We start from the raw sequence: 13,141 nt of genomic DNA, 5'->3' as shown, positions 1-13,141 counted from the left end.
GACCATATAAATAGTAGAGAAGGTAACAAAGTCAAAATTTGATCTAAGTCATCTCATTCCAAATCCAGAATTCTTAGTATGACACATTGCCTCTAACACCTTATATTTATTTCAAGGAAATATAATTTATTTTATTTTTAGAAATATCAAATTAAAAAATAAATCAATATTTATTACATTTTTATGTGGCAGATGCTGCTAATCATTGAGGTTGCAAATATAAATAAACAAGATGGTTCCTACTCTCAAGAAGCATAAATCCTAATAGGAAAACAACATGCATTTTGAAGGGGTGAGAGGAAGTAAAAGTATAATAATCCAGACTTAAAAATTACTGGTAAATGGTGTGGTAGACTTGGGTAAGGGTAAAATTAGGTGAAAGCTCATCAATCAGGGTTCATGGTTCCAGCAATTTGGTCTTCAGTTCTGGTGGGAGAAGGAAGAAGACATCTTATTTACAATGGTTAAACGGAGGACAGAGAAACCACTTATCCAACATTCCAAAGCAAGTCGAGAATAGATTCAAAAATTAAATATTCATTCTAATGAAGAGGAAATGCTCAGCTAGGTCCAGAAGCTTGCCTGAAGCCTTACAATCTAGTAAGTGGGAGATCTAGAACTAAATTGCATTATTTTTAATCATTAATTAAAATTTGGTGAATAATTATTTCAGTATAAAAGAGGAACAAAAATAGTATATTAATTTTTATGTCCAGTTAGCTTTTTAAAATGTATATAAAATTTAATAAAATAATATTCTTCTTCTTCTTCTCCTTCTCCTCCTCCTCCTCCTCCTCCTCCTCCTCCTCCTCCTCCTCCTCCACCTCCTCCTCCTCCTCCTCCTCCTCCTCCTCCTCCTCCACCTCGTCCTCCTCCTCCTCCTCCTCCTCCTCCTCCTCCTCCTCCTCCTCCTCCTCCACCTCCTCCTCCTCCTCCTCCTCCTCCTCTTTTCATCATCACTACAAATATAAGTTGAATAATCTTTTTTTTCATTATTTCAATTACTACTGATATAATCATCTCCATCGTTACTATTACTATGACCAACTAGTCTCTTTCAGGATAATGTCAGGTTTAGAATGTGGACTTTGATTCAAGAAGGCCTGAGTTCAAGTCATTTATTTCTTGATATCAGATATATTACTAATACATGCAATATGATGAGATGAGAAAGCTGAAGTCAAAGACTGTATTAGCTGTCCCTGGGAAATTAGTAGGGAATCAGTAAATACTTTTGGCTAGTAAGACTCAGAGTATAAGTACTTGTTTGATCACTGGAGGGTGAATTAACTATTTGCTTGTCTAGAATTAAGGAATCTTCTGACACTCTTCTCTAAGTCAGTTGACAAACTCCAAAGATACATTCCAGGACTAATGAGTGGACAGGTAAGAACTTTCTCCTTACTCCTTTCTTTTTTGTTATCTTTGTCCAATACTAAATGTAGGCCCAGAACTTAAAATTATATTAAATCAGTCTCTAACCCTGATTATGTTTCTATTCTTCTAAATTATTCAGCCTGGGTTTGCATTTGGACTAAAATTGAAAAATAAAGATAAAAGACAAATTGGGTTGGGAGAAACATATAGGGTGCTTAGTTATTTCTAGCAATGAGAAATGTGTGTGTGTGTGGGAGGAGGGTCAGGATTAATATTCATGTCAAGGCTAGAAGTGCCTCACTCCTTTAAATCTGAAACAGTTACTCATTCAACATCAGTCAGTCAAGAAATATTTACTAAGTATTTATACTTGTTTATTTTTCCTAGAAGTCTGCTAAATAATAAGATTACAAAGGAATATAATGCAAAACAAATAAATAAACCCAAATACCAAACCAAACCTCTGTGTTATAAGATAGAAGGATGGATAAAGTAAAGAGGTAAAATGAAAGGAAATATATTAATAATGTAAATTTGTTAATTATACTAATGATGTTTGTTAGCCTGGAAAAACACAGAACCATCAAAGCAGGTACAAAAGAACAAGTTTGTTAATCAAGACAAGGGAGACAGAATTCTTATGGCCCCATATACAGTCTATAATACACAACACTACACAGAGACAAGCTCTGGGACTCTGGGGACACTGTCTCCAGGAAAATGTACCAGGAATAGAAATCTCCATAATGGGAATTTTCACTGAACTAAAGAACATGGGCTTTTATATACCCTTAAGGGATTATAGGAAAAGAAGGACAACTGATTGGCTTACTGAAGGCTAGGGAAGGAGGATTCCTTCCAGAGACTGAACTACTTGTGAGTGGCCTAGATAAAATGGAAGAAACTTCTAGGACAAAAGACTACTTAAAATTAAATTATATCTACAAATCCTACCTTGGGTGAGATCACTGGGTACTTGAAGGTTTATTTTTCAGTCTAGGAAAAACCTATTAATGATATCTAGGGTGATCCAGGGGTGCCTGAAGGTTTCATAAAACAAGATTGTCAGAGTCTAGTAATTAAGTAGGAAGGGGCTGTGAAGCTAAACTTCATGCTTTAGGAGTATCTAGGACAGAGCAATAAATGGTAAGGTCTTGGCCCAGGATGAGCCCCCTAGATCAGCACTGGAGAAGGCCTTCAAGTTATAGAGGGGAATATTTGCCATAGCTCTTTAGACAATATGAATCTTTTTCTTATCAACTCCTTTTGGTGGCTATTCTCTGGCTCAATCTTTACATAACAGGCTAGTTTATTGCTGTTGCAGGAGAATACCCATCATCCTCTATGAATCCTGTGCTTATGTATTGCTAAACTACTAAACACAGGTTTCTGGAGTCATCTAAAATGAGAATTTGATTATTATTTATTTTTAATATTCACAAAGATGATTATAGGTGGTCACAGAGCTTCTTCACAGGGAATATAAGTAAACTCCAATACAATATACTAAGCAGAATACGAATTTATCTTTCTCCTCATGGGCTTACATACTTAAGAAAAAATTATTTTGAAAGACCCAAAGAATCAAAGATGTCTATTTACAAGGTTATAAGAAGTGCTTAATTTTTCTAAAGAAGGCAAACATTCTTTGTCTTATTGGGAGTCTCTCCCTTTCTAGAGTAATTTCTAGTAATTCTTCAAGACTAATACCTTGGGAAAGAGTGGATATATTTACCTAGGATACATAATAAGTGAATGAATTCAGGACAGGAGAGATATAAAAATAATTTTAAGAACATTAACAAGGTTGGAAAGCATATTGCTTTTGGTCAAAGATTTCAATAATTGCAAAATTGAATTCAGGTATTAAACAAATTACTCTTATTTTCATTTTAAGCTTTTGACCATCTTACCTTAGATTATTTCCAGGATGATTGAATATTACTCATCCTCATGAACTCTTTGACAGAGGCAAATTGGTCTGTGTGCTGGTCCCTAAATACAACATTTCATCTCCCACCTTAATGACTGTACAGAGGTTATCTCATAAATCTGGAATGTTCTCCTCTGAATATTTTAGAATCACTAGCTCCCTTCAATGCCTATGTCAAATTCCATTTATTTATGAGATTTTTATGATTTCTCTACTTGTTAGAAGTATCCCTCATCCTCACTGTGTTGTTATATATCTTGTATTCACCTATGAGCACAGTATCTTCCCCAAGGTTTGGCAAGCTCTTTGAGGTCTGCATTTTTGTATTGGTTTTCTCTGACTCACACAATACCTTGTATACAATAGGCTGTGGTGTTTGTAGATTGATTGAGGGCTTGATCTGGTCAGGTTTGAGATTTAGAGGCTACATATATTACACACTGCAGTAGGAAAATGAAATTTGATTTTCTTAGTTGTCTTCACCTCTTATTATTCACACACCTGTGTTTGCCAGTAGGCTTGTCCCACAATTCAGCTGACGGGATAGGAATGGGCATATCTATAAAGTGACCATCATGGAGCCTCATACAGATGCCAAGAAAAGATTGTTTAGCAGAGATTAGGATAATAAAGTAGAATAATTCTGGCCATTCAGTGTAGGAACTGGAAACTTGGAGAACAAGGCACTAGCATCTCACAAATGACTATAATGGCCTCATTCAACAACAGTCACTTCAGACCCTTTCTTCTTACTGGCTTTCCTGGCCTGGAAGCATTTCATCCACAGATCTCTATAGTATTCTGCTTTCTCTACTTGATTGCCATTCTGGGAAATGGCACCATCTTGGTTGTGATCTGGGAGGAAGAGACGCTACACCAGCCCATGTTCCTCTTCCTTTCCATGTTAGCAGCTAGTGACCTGGGCATCTGTATCACCACTCTGCCCACCTTATTCAAGCTCTTCTGGTTTAATGCCCGTGAAATCAACGTTGATGCCTGCCTTGTCCAGATGTTCTTCATCCATGTCTTCTCCCTCATGGAATCAGGCATTCTACTCTCCATGGCTTTTGATCGCTATGTGGCTATCTCCAACCCTCTCCGGTATACAGCTATCCTGACCAATTCTGTCATCATGAAAATTGGTTTAGGGCTCCTGGTTCGGGCTGTCTCAGTAATCTTCCCAGGACCATGGCTTATCAAGCAAATGAAATTTTGTAAGACCAATGTCCTTTCCCATTCCTATTGCCTTCACCCAGATATCATTAAGCTCTCCTGTTCTGACCATCGGATAAGTAGCATCACTGGCCTCATTATCATCATCTCCACCTTTGGTATGGACTCTCTGCTCATACTCCTATCCTACCTGAAGATTCTTATCATAGTGTTGAGCATTGCCTCTCAAAAGGAACAGCTCAAGGCCCTCAACACTTGTGTCTCTCACATCTGTGCAGTCTTGCTGGTCTATATCCCCATGCTGGGGGTTTCCATCATCCACCGCTTTGGAAAGTATGTCCCTCCTGTGATTCACATCATTATGGGTTATGTGTACTTGCTAATCCCTCCTGTTCTCAACCCCATTGTCTACTGCACAAAGAACCATGAAATTCGAACCCACATCATTAGGCTCTTTCAGCCAAAATAAGAGGAAAAGAAAGCAACAGTTGCTCAGAGGAGAGGGAGAGAAGTGTAAGCTAATAGTAATTGCTAAAAGCTAATCAGTGTCTGATTCACTAAAATAGTAACTTAGAATACAGGGAAAACACTGGAAGTAATAATGATATCATTACTATTTTCATGATTTTTTGTGTTGACAAAGGGTAAGCCTTAATATTGGATTCCATGAATTTTACATAATTCTAATTTGAGAAATCTATTGATCATTTGACCATGATGTTAATGTTTTCCTAGTTCAGTGATTACTATATTAATCATCTAAAAGTATGCAGATTCTCTAATAGCTTTGACCCATAGATAGTGAACAGATCATTAAAACAACAGTACTTTTTAGGAAATAAATGCTTCTGTGGAGTTTTTGAAATAAAATTCCAAAAGATCAATCCTTTTTGGAGAAGATCTCAAGCACATTTTAAAACTCACCATAAATGAGACCGCAATACTTATGAAAGACTAATTTTCTTCCATGTCAATTTCTGAAATTTTTAAATTTGACATAAGAACATATTCTGAAAAAAAGTAATACCATAACTGCAGAATCCCTGTTTATTCCAAACGCAAATGCAAATTAAAATCTTCCTCAATGATTTCATGAATCATTTTATTGTGTGGCATATATACATATGTACATATATATATATTATATGTGAAGAAACTTTGCTCAGTATAATACTTTTATTTTCACTGAGACTCATACATTTGTCTACAAACATTAGGTTTCTGTGTCTCTACTATCAACTTCAGTTCCCTTCAGTTGTTTTTAACACCACTGGCAGCTCTCTTTGATTCATATTATCATGATACTTGTGATTGATTCCAGTTTCTCCCTTACTGTCTTGTAATCATCTAAGTTTCTTAGTCTTGAATCAGTTTGTTTTGTGTAAAAAATATTTCTGGGACATTATTTCAATTAAATTTAGTTTCCTTTGTAATCTTGGTTGTCTTATGGATTTAAAACATTATTCTTAGAAAGGTTCTATATGTTTCACCAAACTGCCAAAAGCATCCATAACACACACACACACACACACACACACACACACACACACACACACACGAAACCCTATTTAGATCTTGTCCAAGAGAAAATTTTACCTAGATCTACCTGTGCTTCCCAAACTTTTTGTCAATGTGATTCACTGTACTATCCCTCCATAATTCTTGCTACATGATTCCATTTCACTAAATATACATTTTATTGTTGACATGCTGCTTCTTTAACAAATTTATTTCTATCATTTCAGCTCAGTAAGCCCTAACTCCTCATGGTCAGGTTATTCTGTGAACCATCCTGGATTATCTTAATCTTAGAGTGAAGGATCAAATATAGTTGAATTATTTACAAAAATCATAAAGAAGAAAAAGGAAACTTTTTTTTTACCTTTTAATGTATACACTGAAATTTTGAGTGGCCATATTCCTGATAAAGCCACTACTTTGTAACATGAACATGAATATTTTATTTCTATAAACTATATTTTCCTATATCCAGGAATGGAATGAACTGTAAAGTATCTAGTCTTAATATCTCATGTTGCAGATGAAGAGTTATGTCATATTCATAATAACACAGGTAACAATGCTCAGAGTGAGCATTTGAACCCATGTAATCTGTGACTAAATCAAAGACATTTTCTCTTAATACTAATATCTCTTAAGAAAGGAGTATCAGGGGTTAACTGGGTAGCTCAGTGGATTGAGAGCCAGGCCTAGAGATGGGAGGTCCTAGGTTCAAATCTGGCCTCAGACACTTCCTAGCTGTGTGACCTTGGGCAAGTCATTTAACCCCCATTGCCTAGCCCTTTCTATCTTCTGCCTTGGAACCAATATATAGTATTGATTCAAAGACTGAAGATAACAATTAAAAAAAAAGAAAGGAATATCATCAAATGGAGAGTGAACTTGCAATAAATAAAAGAATGACCTCTCTGCCTAGGTTCACTTATACAAAGAAAAATTCACATATATTTCTGATATTCTGAAAAGAGAGATGGATCAGCTGTCAAAATAAAACAAAGTAAAACCTTGGACAAGTCCATTGAGTAATGAGGTATTGGAAGAAGTGATATAGCTTCAATATTGAAGGGAATATGGAAAAATTGGGAAACTAATACACTATTGGTGGAGGTATGAATTGATCAAAAAATTCTGGAGACCAATTTAGAACCGTATTCAAAAGGCCATAAAATCCTCCCTTTCACCCAGCAATATCGCCACTAAGTCTGTATCACAAAGAGATCAAAGATAGTGGGAAAGGATCTACTTGCACACAAAAAATAATTATAGTAGCTTTTTGTGGCAGCATAGGAAACTGAAGAGATGCCCATCAATAGGGGAATGACTTAATAAGTTGTTATATATGGTGGTGCCTCAGGAAATGACAAAGTAGATGATAACAAAAAACCTAGAAAAACTAATATGAAGTAATATAAAGTGAAATGAGCAGAACCAAGGAAACATTATACACAGTAACAGTAATAACAGTAACAGTAATAAAGTATAATAATCTAAGTACCATCAGAAATGCAAGGATCCAGGAAAGTGCCAAGGGATTCATGCCAAAAAAGGCAATCCATTGCTATCAAAAGAACTGATGAAGTCTGCCACTCTTCATTTCCTCTATGAATTTTTTCTGTCCAAGGACCCAGTGGGGGAAATGAGGGGGCAAAAGCTGCCATTTCAGGGGTTGTCTTGCAAAGCATTCAGAGGTTTCATGGACTAGCTGCTACATAGAAGCCTAGTGAAGCAAAATTATCTGTTTTAACAACATGATGAACATGAAAATGTGTTGTATAATTACATATGTATATCATATATCATATTATCTGCTATCTTGAGGAAGGGGAAGGGGTGAGAGGGATATAGAGAACATGAATCAGACCATGTCAGAAAATAATCATTGAATTTTGAACCAAAATATAATCTGAAAAAATATTACTTCAACATATTAATCTACTATGATATAGCTTTAAAAAATACATGCCAATTATAAAGAAAGTGACCAAGGGTCCAACAGGGAACAAAATTCAAAATTTCAAGGGTTGTCTTGACACACATTCATGGGACTAACTGCTGCATAGAGCCCTGGTGAAGAAACCACATGAGCAGAAGTGAATTGTGGCTTTTCCCCCCCCAGAATTCAGACATCAAAGAAAGTGGAGTTTTGTTGTTGTTTTTTCTCATGGTGATTGCCATTCTTGTTATCCTATTCATCTAAACCATGACTAGATACCAATGCATCACTCTTCTATGGCCAGAATTTCTTCCCAAACCTGTGTAGAAGTAAAAGTAAAATTATCTGGAATCTGACTACACCATCTCCTTATGTGACTTCATCATGTTAAGACTGATTTTAGCATCCTTTCCTCTCAAAAAAGGTTTTTGACCTAAGTGAATAAATTCCTGGATGTAATTCTGCCATACCCTTATTAGGAAGGCAAGTTAAGATCTGCCCTCAGGTCTATAGAGACATGTAGTTCTGAATGTTCTCCAGGAAAGTATCTTTCCATTTCCTTCCAGTCACCCTGCCCCAGTCTTTTGAGATTGGCGCTTCATATTACATCCACTGGGTGGACAGGAGAATATTCTCAAAGTTCATAAGACAGTGCTGATTTGGATCCACCTAAGGGATGATGCTTTATGGGAGTTAGGCTGAAGGGAGTCCCACTGCCCTGCCTCACTGCATGGCTTGTTCCCAACCTCATTGTCTTCAGCACATGTTCCAACATTCTCAGTTTTATTTCCTTCATCTGATGCATATCTATGAAACAATCAATCAATAAATATTTAAGCCCTTATTGTGTGTCAGGCACTGTGCTAAGTACATTTTGTCATTATCATTCTTGAAGTCAAACTTTCTCTGGTTGCATGAGATGGAGGGCAAAAAAAAAAAAGTGTATATTCTTGACCCAAAGACATCACACTGAAAATTGAAAATAGAAGGAAGACAGGAGAGGTTCTCTGATTTACCACCAAGAAGAGACAGTACCCAGGGGATGAAGGAGACATTCCAGGGCATGACCATGACTCATGAATTTAATCTCCACAGAAGCATAATTTAATTGATATATAGGCAACTAGACAGAACAATGGATAGAACTTTGAACCTTAAATCAGGATGATCTGAGTTTGTATCTGGCCTCAGACAGTTATTAGCCCTGTGATTTTTGGAAGGTACAATGTCTGTCTCACTTTCCTCAACTTCAAAATGAAGGAAATATTTTTTTTAAATCCATCCCAAGGACTTTTTGAACATACATAGATATTTGATGACTGGTTCACTTACAATACAATAAAAACAAAAACCATTTTGATTATCTTCTGAGCCAGAAATGAGTTTGCACATAGAAGTCAATATAAGGAATTGTATTAAGGTAAGCACATCATGGATATTTGTAAAGATTGAGCCCTAGTTGTCTAGTCTTCCATTACACAATAATGAATAATTTGGAAATAATTGGAATAGTGATTAGATGGTGACATCTATAAAATCTTCATGAGAAAAGATAAAAATAAACCCTTTCTAGTGTGCTTCCTTTATGATTTCCTCAGAGATATGTTTGGAAGGAAAAATCAGAATTCAGTTCATTTCAATATTTCATAAAGGCATTTATTAAGCACCATCTGTGTGCAGGGATTTATGGTAGTTGCTGGAAATACAGAGGTGGCATTGACAAATCATGATACTTCAAGGACCTTCTATTATACTGGGAGTTACATTGTTGACATAGATAGTAAATACAAGATAGTTTGAGCAGGGATTATGTAGTAACAATTTGAAGGATCAGAAATAAAATGTTAATAGCTAATTTAAGAGTAGAAGTGACAAGAGAGCACATTTTAGGCAAGAAGAATGATAGATTGTCCATAGGTCCAGAAATAAGAAGTAGACTGTTTAGCTCAGGAAACAGCAAAAAGACTAGTTTGGCAGTAAAAGTAGAATTTATCAAATGGAGTGGTATATTTTTCTAGCAAGGTAAATTGGAGGCCAGTTGTCAAAGTCTTTAAATGCTAAACTAAGAATTTTATAATTTGTGTCAAAGGCAATAGTGAACCACTGAAAATTCTTGAGCAAGAGAGCAATGGTCATTTCTCAGTTTTCTAAAGATTATCTTGACAGCTACATAGAAGGTTGATTGGGAAGGGGAAATACTGAAAGTAGGGAGAAAAACTAAATATGCATATACTGATGCAATCTATGTAAGAGGTAATGAGGATCTGAGTTAGGGTCTTCTGAGTGGAGAGAAAGGAATTTTTGTGGGTATGTTTTGGAGGAAAAAATCAACCAAATCTTGTGATTGTTTGGACAGAGGAAGCCTCAAAAAGGAGATAAGAAATGATGAAGGCATATATTTCTGTAATATTAAATATTCGTATGTAGACACTTATTGTAAAAAGGATATGTAATTGTGAGAATGCAAGTGAAGCATGAATTTAAGAATGAGATAGGATTGTATTTTCAATGTGTTTGCCTGATAGGAGAGGTATTGATTCAAAAGGGACTCAGTTCAACAGAAATAATTGGTTGTGCCCAAGTGTCATTAGTAGGAGGGATATATGTATATAAATTTAAACATGACAAAAGTAGTAGTAAGTAGTAGTAATACTATCAGGAGAAAATTAACAAGACCAAAAACCAAAGGCAGTGACTTCAAAGATCTTTAAATAAAGAACTGATAGGTGGGACACCAAGACACCTGCTTCTTTATGAGGGAGTTTTTATATTAATAGCAGAAAATAAAGTCAAGTTACCAACAAATAGATCATGAATGAATTAAAAGTGATATAGTTCACCTGAGTTAGATTAATACAATAACCACAAATTACTTTAACGTAGATTGGCTACGTTGTGAACTGGCTGAGCACATACAGCTATATAGCTGTTATTTTTTCTCATTGGCTCTTTTTCTAGAGTAGTTCTGGAGATTTTCTATTACTAGTTATGTTATGAAAATATCCAGAGGATCATACATTTGGGGATGAAAGGGACCATATGAGGCTCAGAGAAACTAAATAAACCTAAAAGATTCAGGATTATACTTTCCGTCTGCTGACTCTAAATTTAGCATACATTCCATTGTACTTGATCACATCCTGAAAATATCTACTGCTTTTTTTGAGTCCTAGTAACCATATTAGAAGCAAATATTTTGCTATTGTACAATATATTTTCCCCAGAATCTTTCATTCGCTCTGCATGTCTCTACTCAAGCTAGATGCAGTCTGTTTTGGTCTAAGATAATTCAAATCATATAACTATGCAATTGACTTATGATCATAGAATTATTATCATATAACACTACAGCTGAAATTGATCTCAAAAGGCAACAAATTCAATTCCCTAATGGATATATGAGTCTTCTTGCTAATATCCCCTGAAGTTTTTTATTATCCTATAACTCTGCATGGATTTGTGGTGGTGAGGGAACCAAGACAGAGCAAGAAAGATAAAGATAATCTAAACACATGCAACCTAAAGCTGAGAAAATGGTCATCTGATTCTTTTCATCATTGAATTTGAGGTTCTAAGAGTTTGATGGAATACTAGGGGACATTTAATTGAATTTCTCAACCACTGGGAAAATAGACAAGAACAAAGGATATGTAGTCAAAAGATTCTATTTCCACCTCTGGTGCTTATTCTCTGTGTGACTTCATTTAAGTAATTTAACTTTCCTGAACTTAATATTTCTCATCTTTTTAGACCAATGGTTCAATGATCAGATAATCTTGGCATTAAAAAAAACCTTTCTTCCTTATAAGGGAACTTTATAAATGTTACTTAGGATTCCTCTGGTCCCTTTCTATGAAATACTTTAATGATTGTATCCCGGATTTGTTTGGTCTTCACTACATAAACAATGGGGTTCATCACAGGGGGAATGAGGAAGTGCATGTTAGCTATGAGCACATAAATATGGGAAGGAAGCTTTGGTCCAAACCTATGCAGCATTGACAGGCAGATCATGGGAGTAAAGAAAAGGACCACAGCACAAAGATGGGAGATGCAGGTGTTGAGGGCCTTGAGACGTCCCCCATGGGATGCAATGCTCAGCACAGTCTTTAGAATCAGGATATAGGAGAAGAGAATGAGAAGGAAGTCAAGGCCCATGGTGGATAGAACAACAAATAAGCCAAAGATGCTGTTTATCCTGGTATTTGAGCAGGAGAGCTTGATGATGTCTGGATGTAGGCAGTAGGAGTGGGAGAGCACGTTAGAACGACAGAAGCGTAACCTCCTCAGCAAGATGGGAAGGGGAACTTGTACTGCCACTGTTCGTATCAAAATGGCCAGAGCAATCTTGGTGATTACCCCACTGGTAAGGATGGAAGCATAGTGCAAGGGTTTGGAAATGGCCACAACACGATCAAAGGCCATAGCCAAAATCACAGCTGATTCAAAATCCTGGAAGGTATGGATGAAGAACATCTGAATGAAACAGGCGGGGAGGCTCATCTCCTGGACCTTCAGCCAGAAGATCCTTAGCATAGTGGGGAATGTAGAGAGAGAGAGACCTAGGTCTGAGGCTGCCAACATTGCCAGAAAAAAGTACATGGGGACATGGAGGCTTCTCTCAGTCCAGATAACCAACATGATGGTGATATTGCCTGCCACGGTCACTAGAAACATAGCACTAAAGGGAATAGAGAGCCACATATACATGGCCTCTAGACCAGGGATTCCTGTCACTAGGAAGGTAGAGAATGTGTTCTCTGTTGAATTGGGTACAGACATCATGTCCACTGTGTGTCACTAAATTCTGAACTTTTCTCCCCTGGAAAAAAAAGATGGAATGTCCTTGATTCACAAGCAAAGGAACTTTGATGCTATAATGTTCAACCTTGAGAAAGACTGATGACTAAGTCAAATATTTTATTCAATGAAATAAATATTTATTAATAACCCACTTCCTCAGGATTATAGAGCTAATAAATATTTTAGGTTCAGAGTCCAGATTTGAACTCAGGTCTTCCTAACATCAGTCCTAGTGTTTTATCTACTAGACCACCTCCTTCCCTCATGGAATAATAAAATTGGAAAACATGTTTAAGTCTCCTTTCAATCAGAATGTAAAATCTTTAGGGGTAGTTTCATCTACATCTTTGTATACCCAGTACATTGCACAGTGCCTGGCACATAGTTGGTATAACACCATA

At 36.3% G+C, this 13,141-nt stretch overlaps 2 protein-coding genes across 2 annotated transcripts; one reads left to right on the top strand and one right to left on the bottom strand.

The window, feature by feature from the left end:
• The first annotated feature begins 4,010 nt into the window (after nt 1–4,010).
• LOC100021334 (olfactory receptor 51L1-like) lies at nt 4,011–4,952 on the top strand. The gene has a single exon (XM_001373481.4). The coding sequence runs from the start codon at nt 4,011–4,013 to the stop codon at nt 4,950–4,952; it is 942 nt and encodes a 313-aa protein (XP_001373518.4).
• Nucleotides 4,953–11,765: 6,813 nt separating this feature from the next.
• Nucleotides 11,766–12,722, bottom strand: LOC100619842 (olfactory receptor 51G2-like). The gene has a single exon (XM_016422593.2). The coding sequence runs from the start codon at nt 12,720–12,722 to the stop codon at nt 11,766–11,768; it is 957 nt and encodes a 318-aa protein (XP_016278079.2).
• Nucleotides 12,723–13,141: the final 419 nt, after the last annotated feature.

Source organism: Monodelphis domestica, chromosome 4 (assembly GCF_027887165.1).
Source record: "Monodelphis domestica isolate mMonDom1 chromosome 4, mMonDom1.pri, whole genome shotgun sequence".
In the NCBI taxonomy this organism is placed as follows: domain Eukaryota; kingdom Metazoa; phylum Chordata; class Mammalia; order Didelphimorphia; family Didelphidae; genus Monodelphis; species Monodelphis domestica.
The sequence above is the reverse complement of the archived record's forward strand: the minus strand, read 5'-3'. Positions and strand labels throughout refer to the sequence as shown.

Coding starts and splice junctions, on each gene's coding strand:
- LOC100619842 (XM_016422593.2), bottom strand. CDS start 12,722: ATGATGTCTGTACCCAATTCAACAGAGAACACATTCTCTACCTTCCTA.
- LOC100021334 (XM_001373481.4), top strand. CDS start 4,011: ATGACTATAATGGCCTCATTCAACAACAGTCACTTCAGACCCTTTCTT.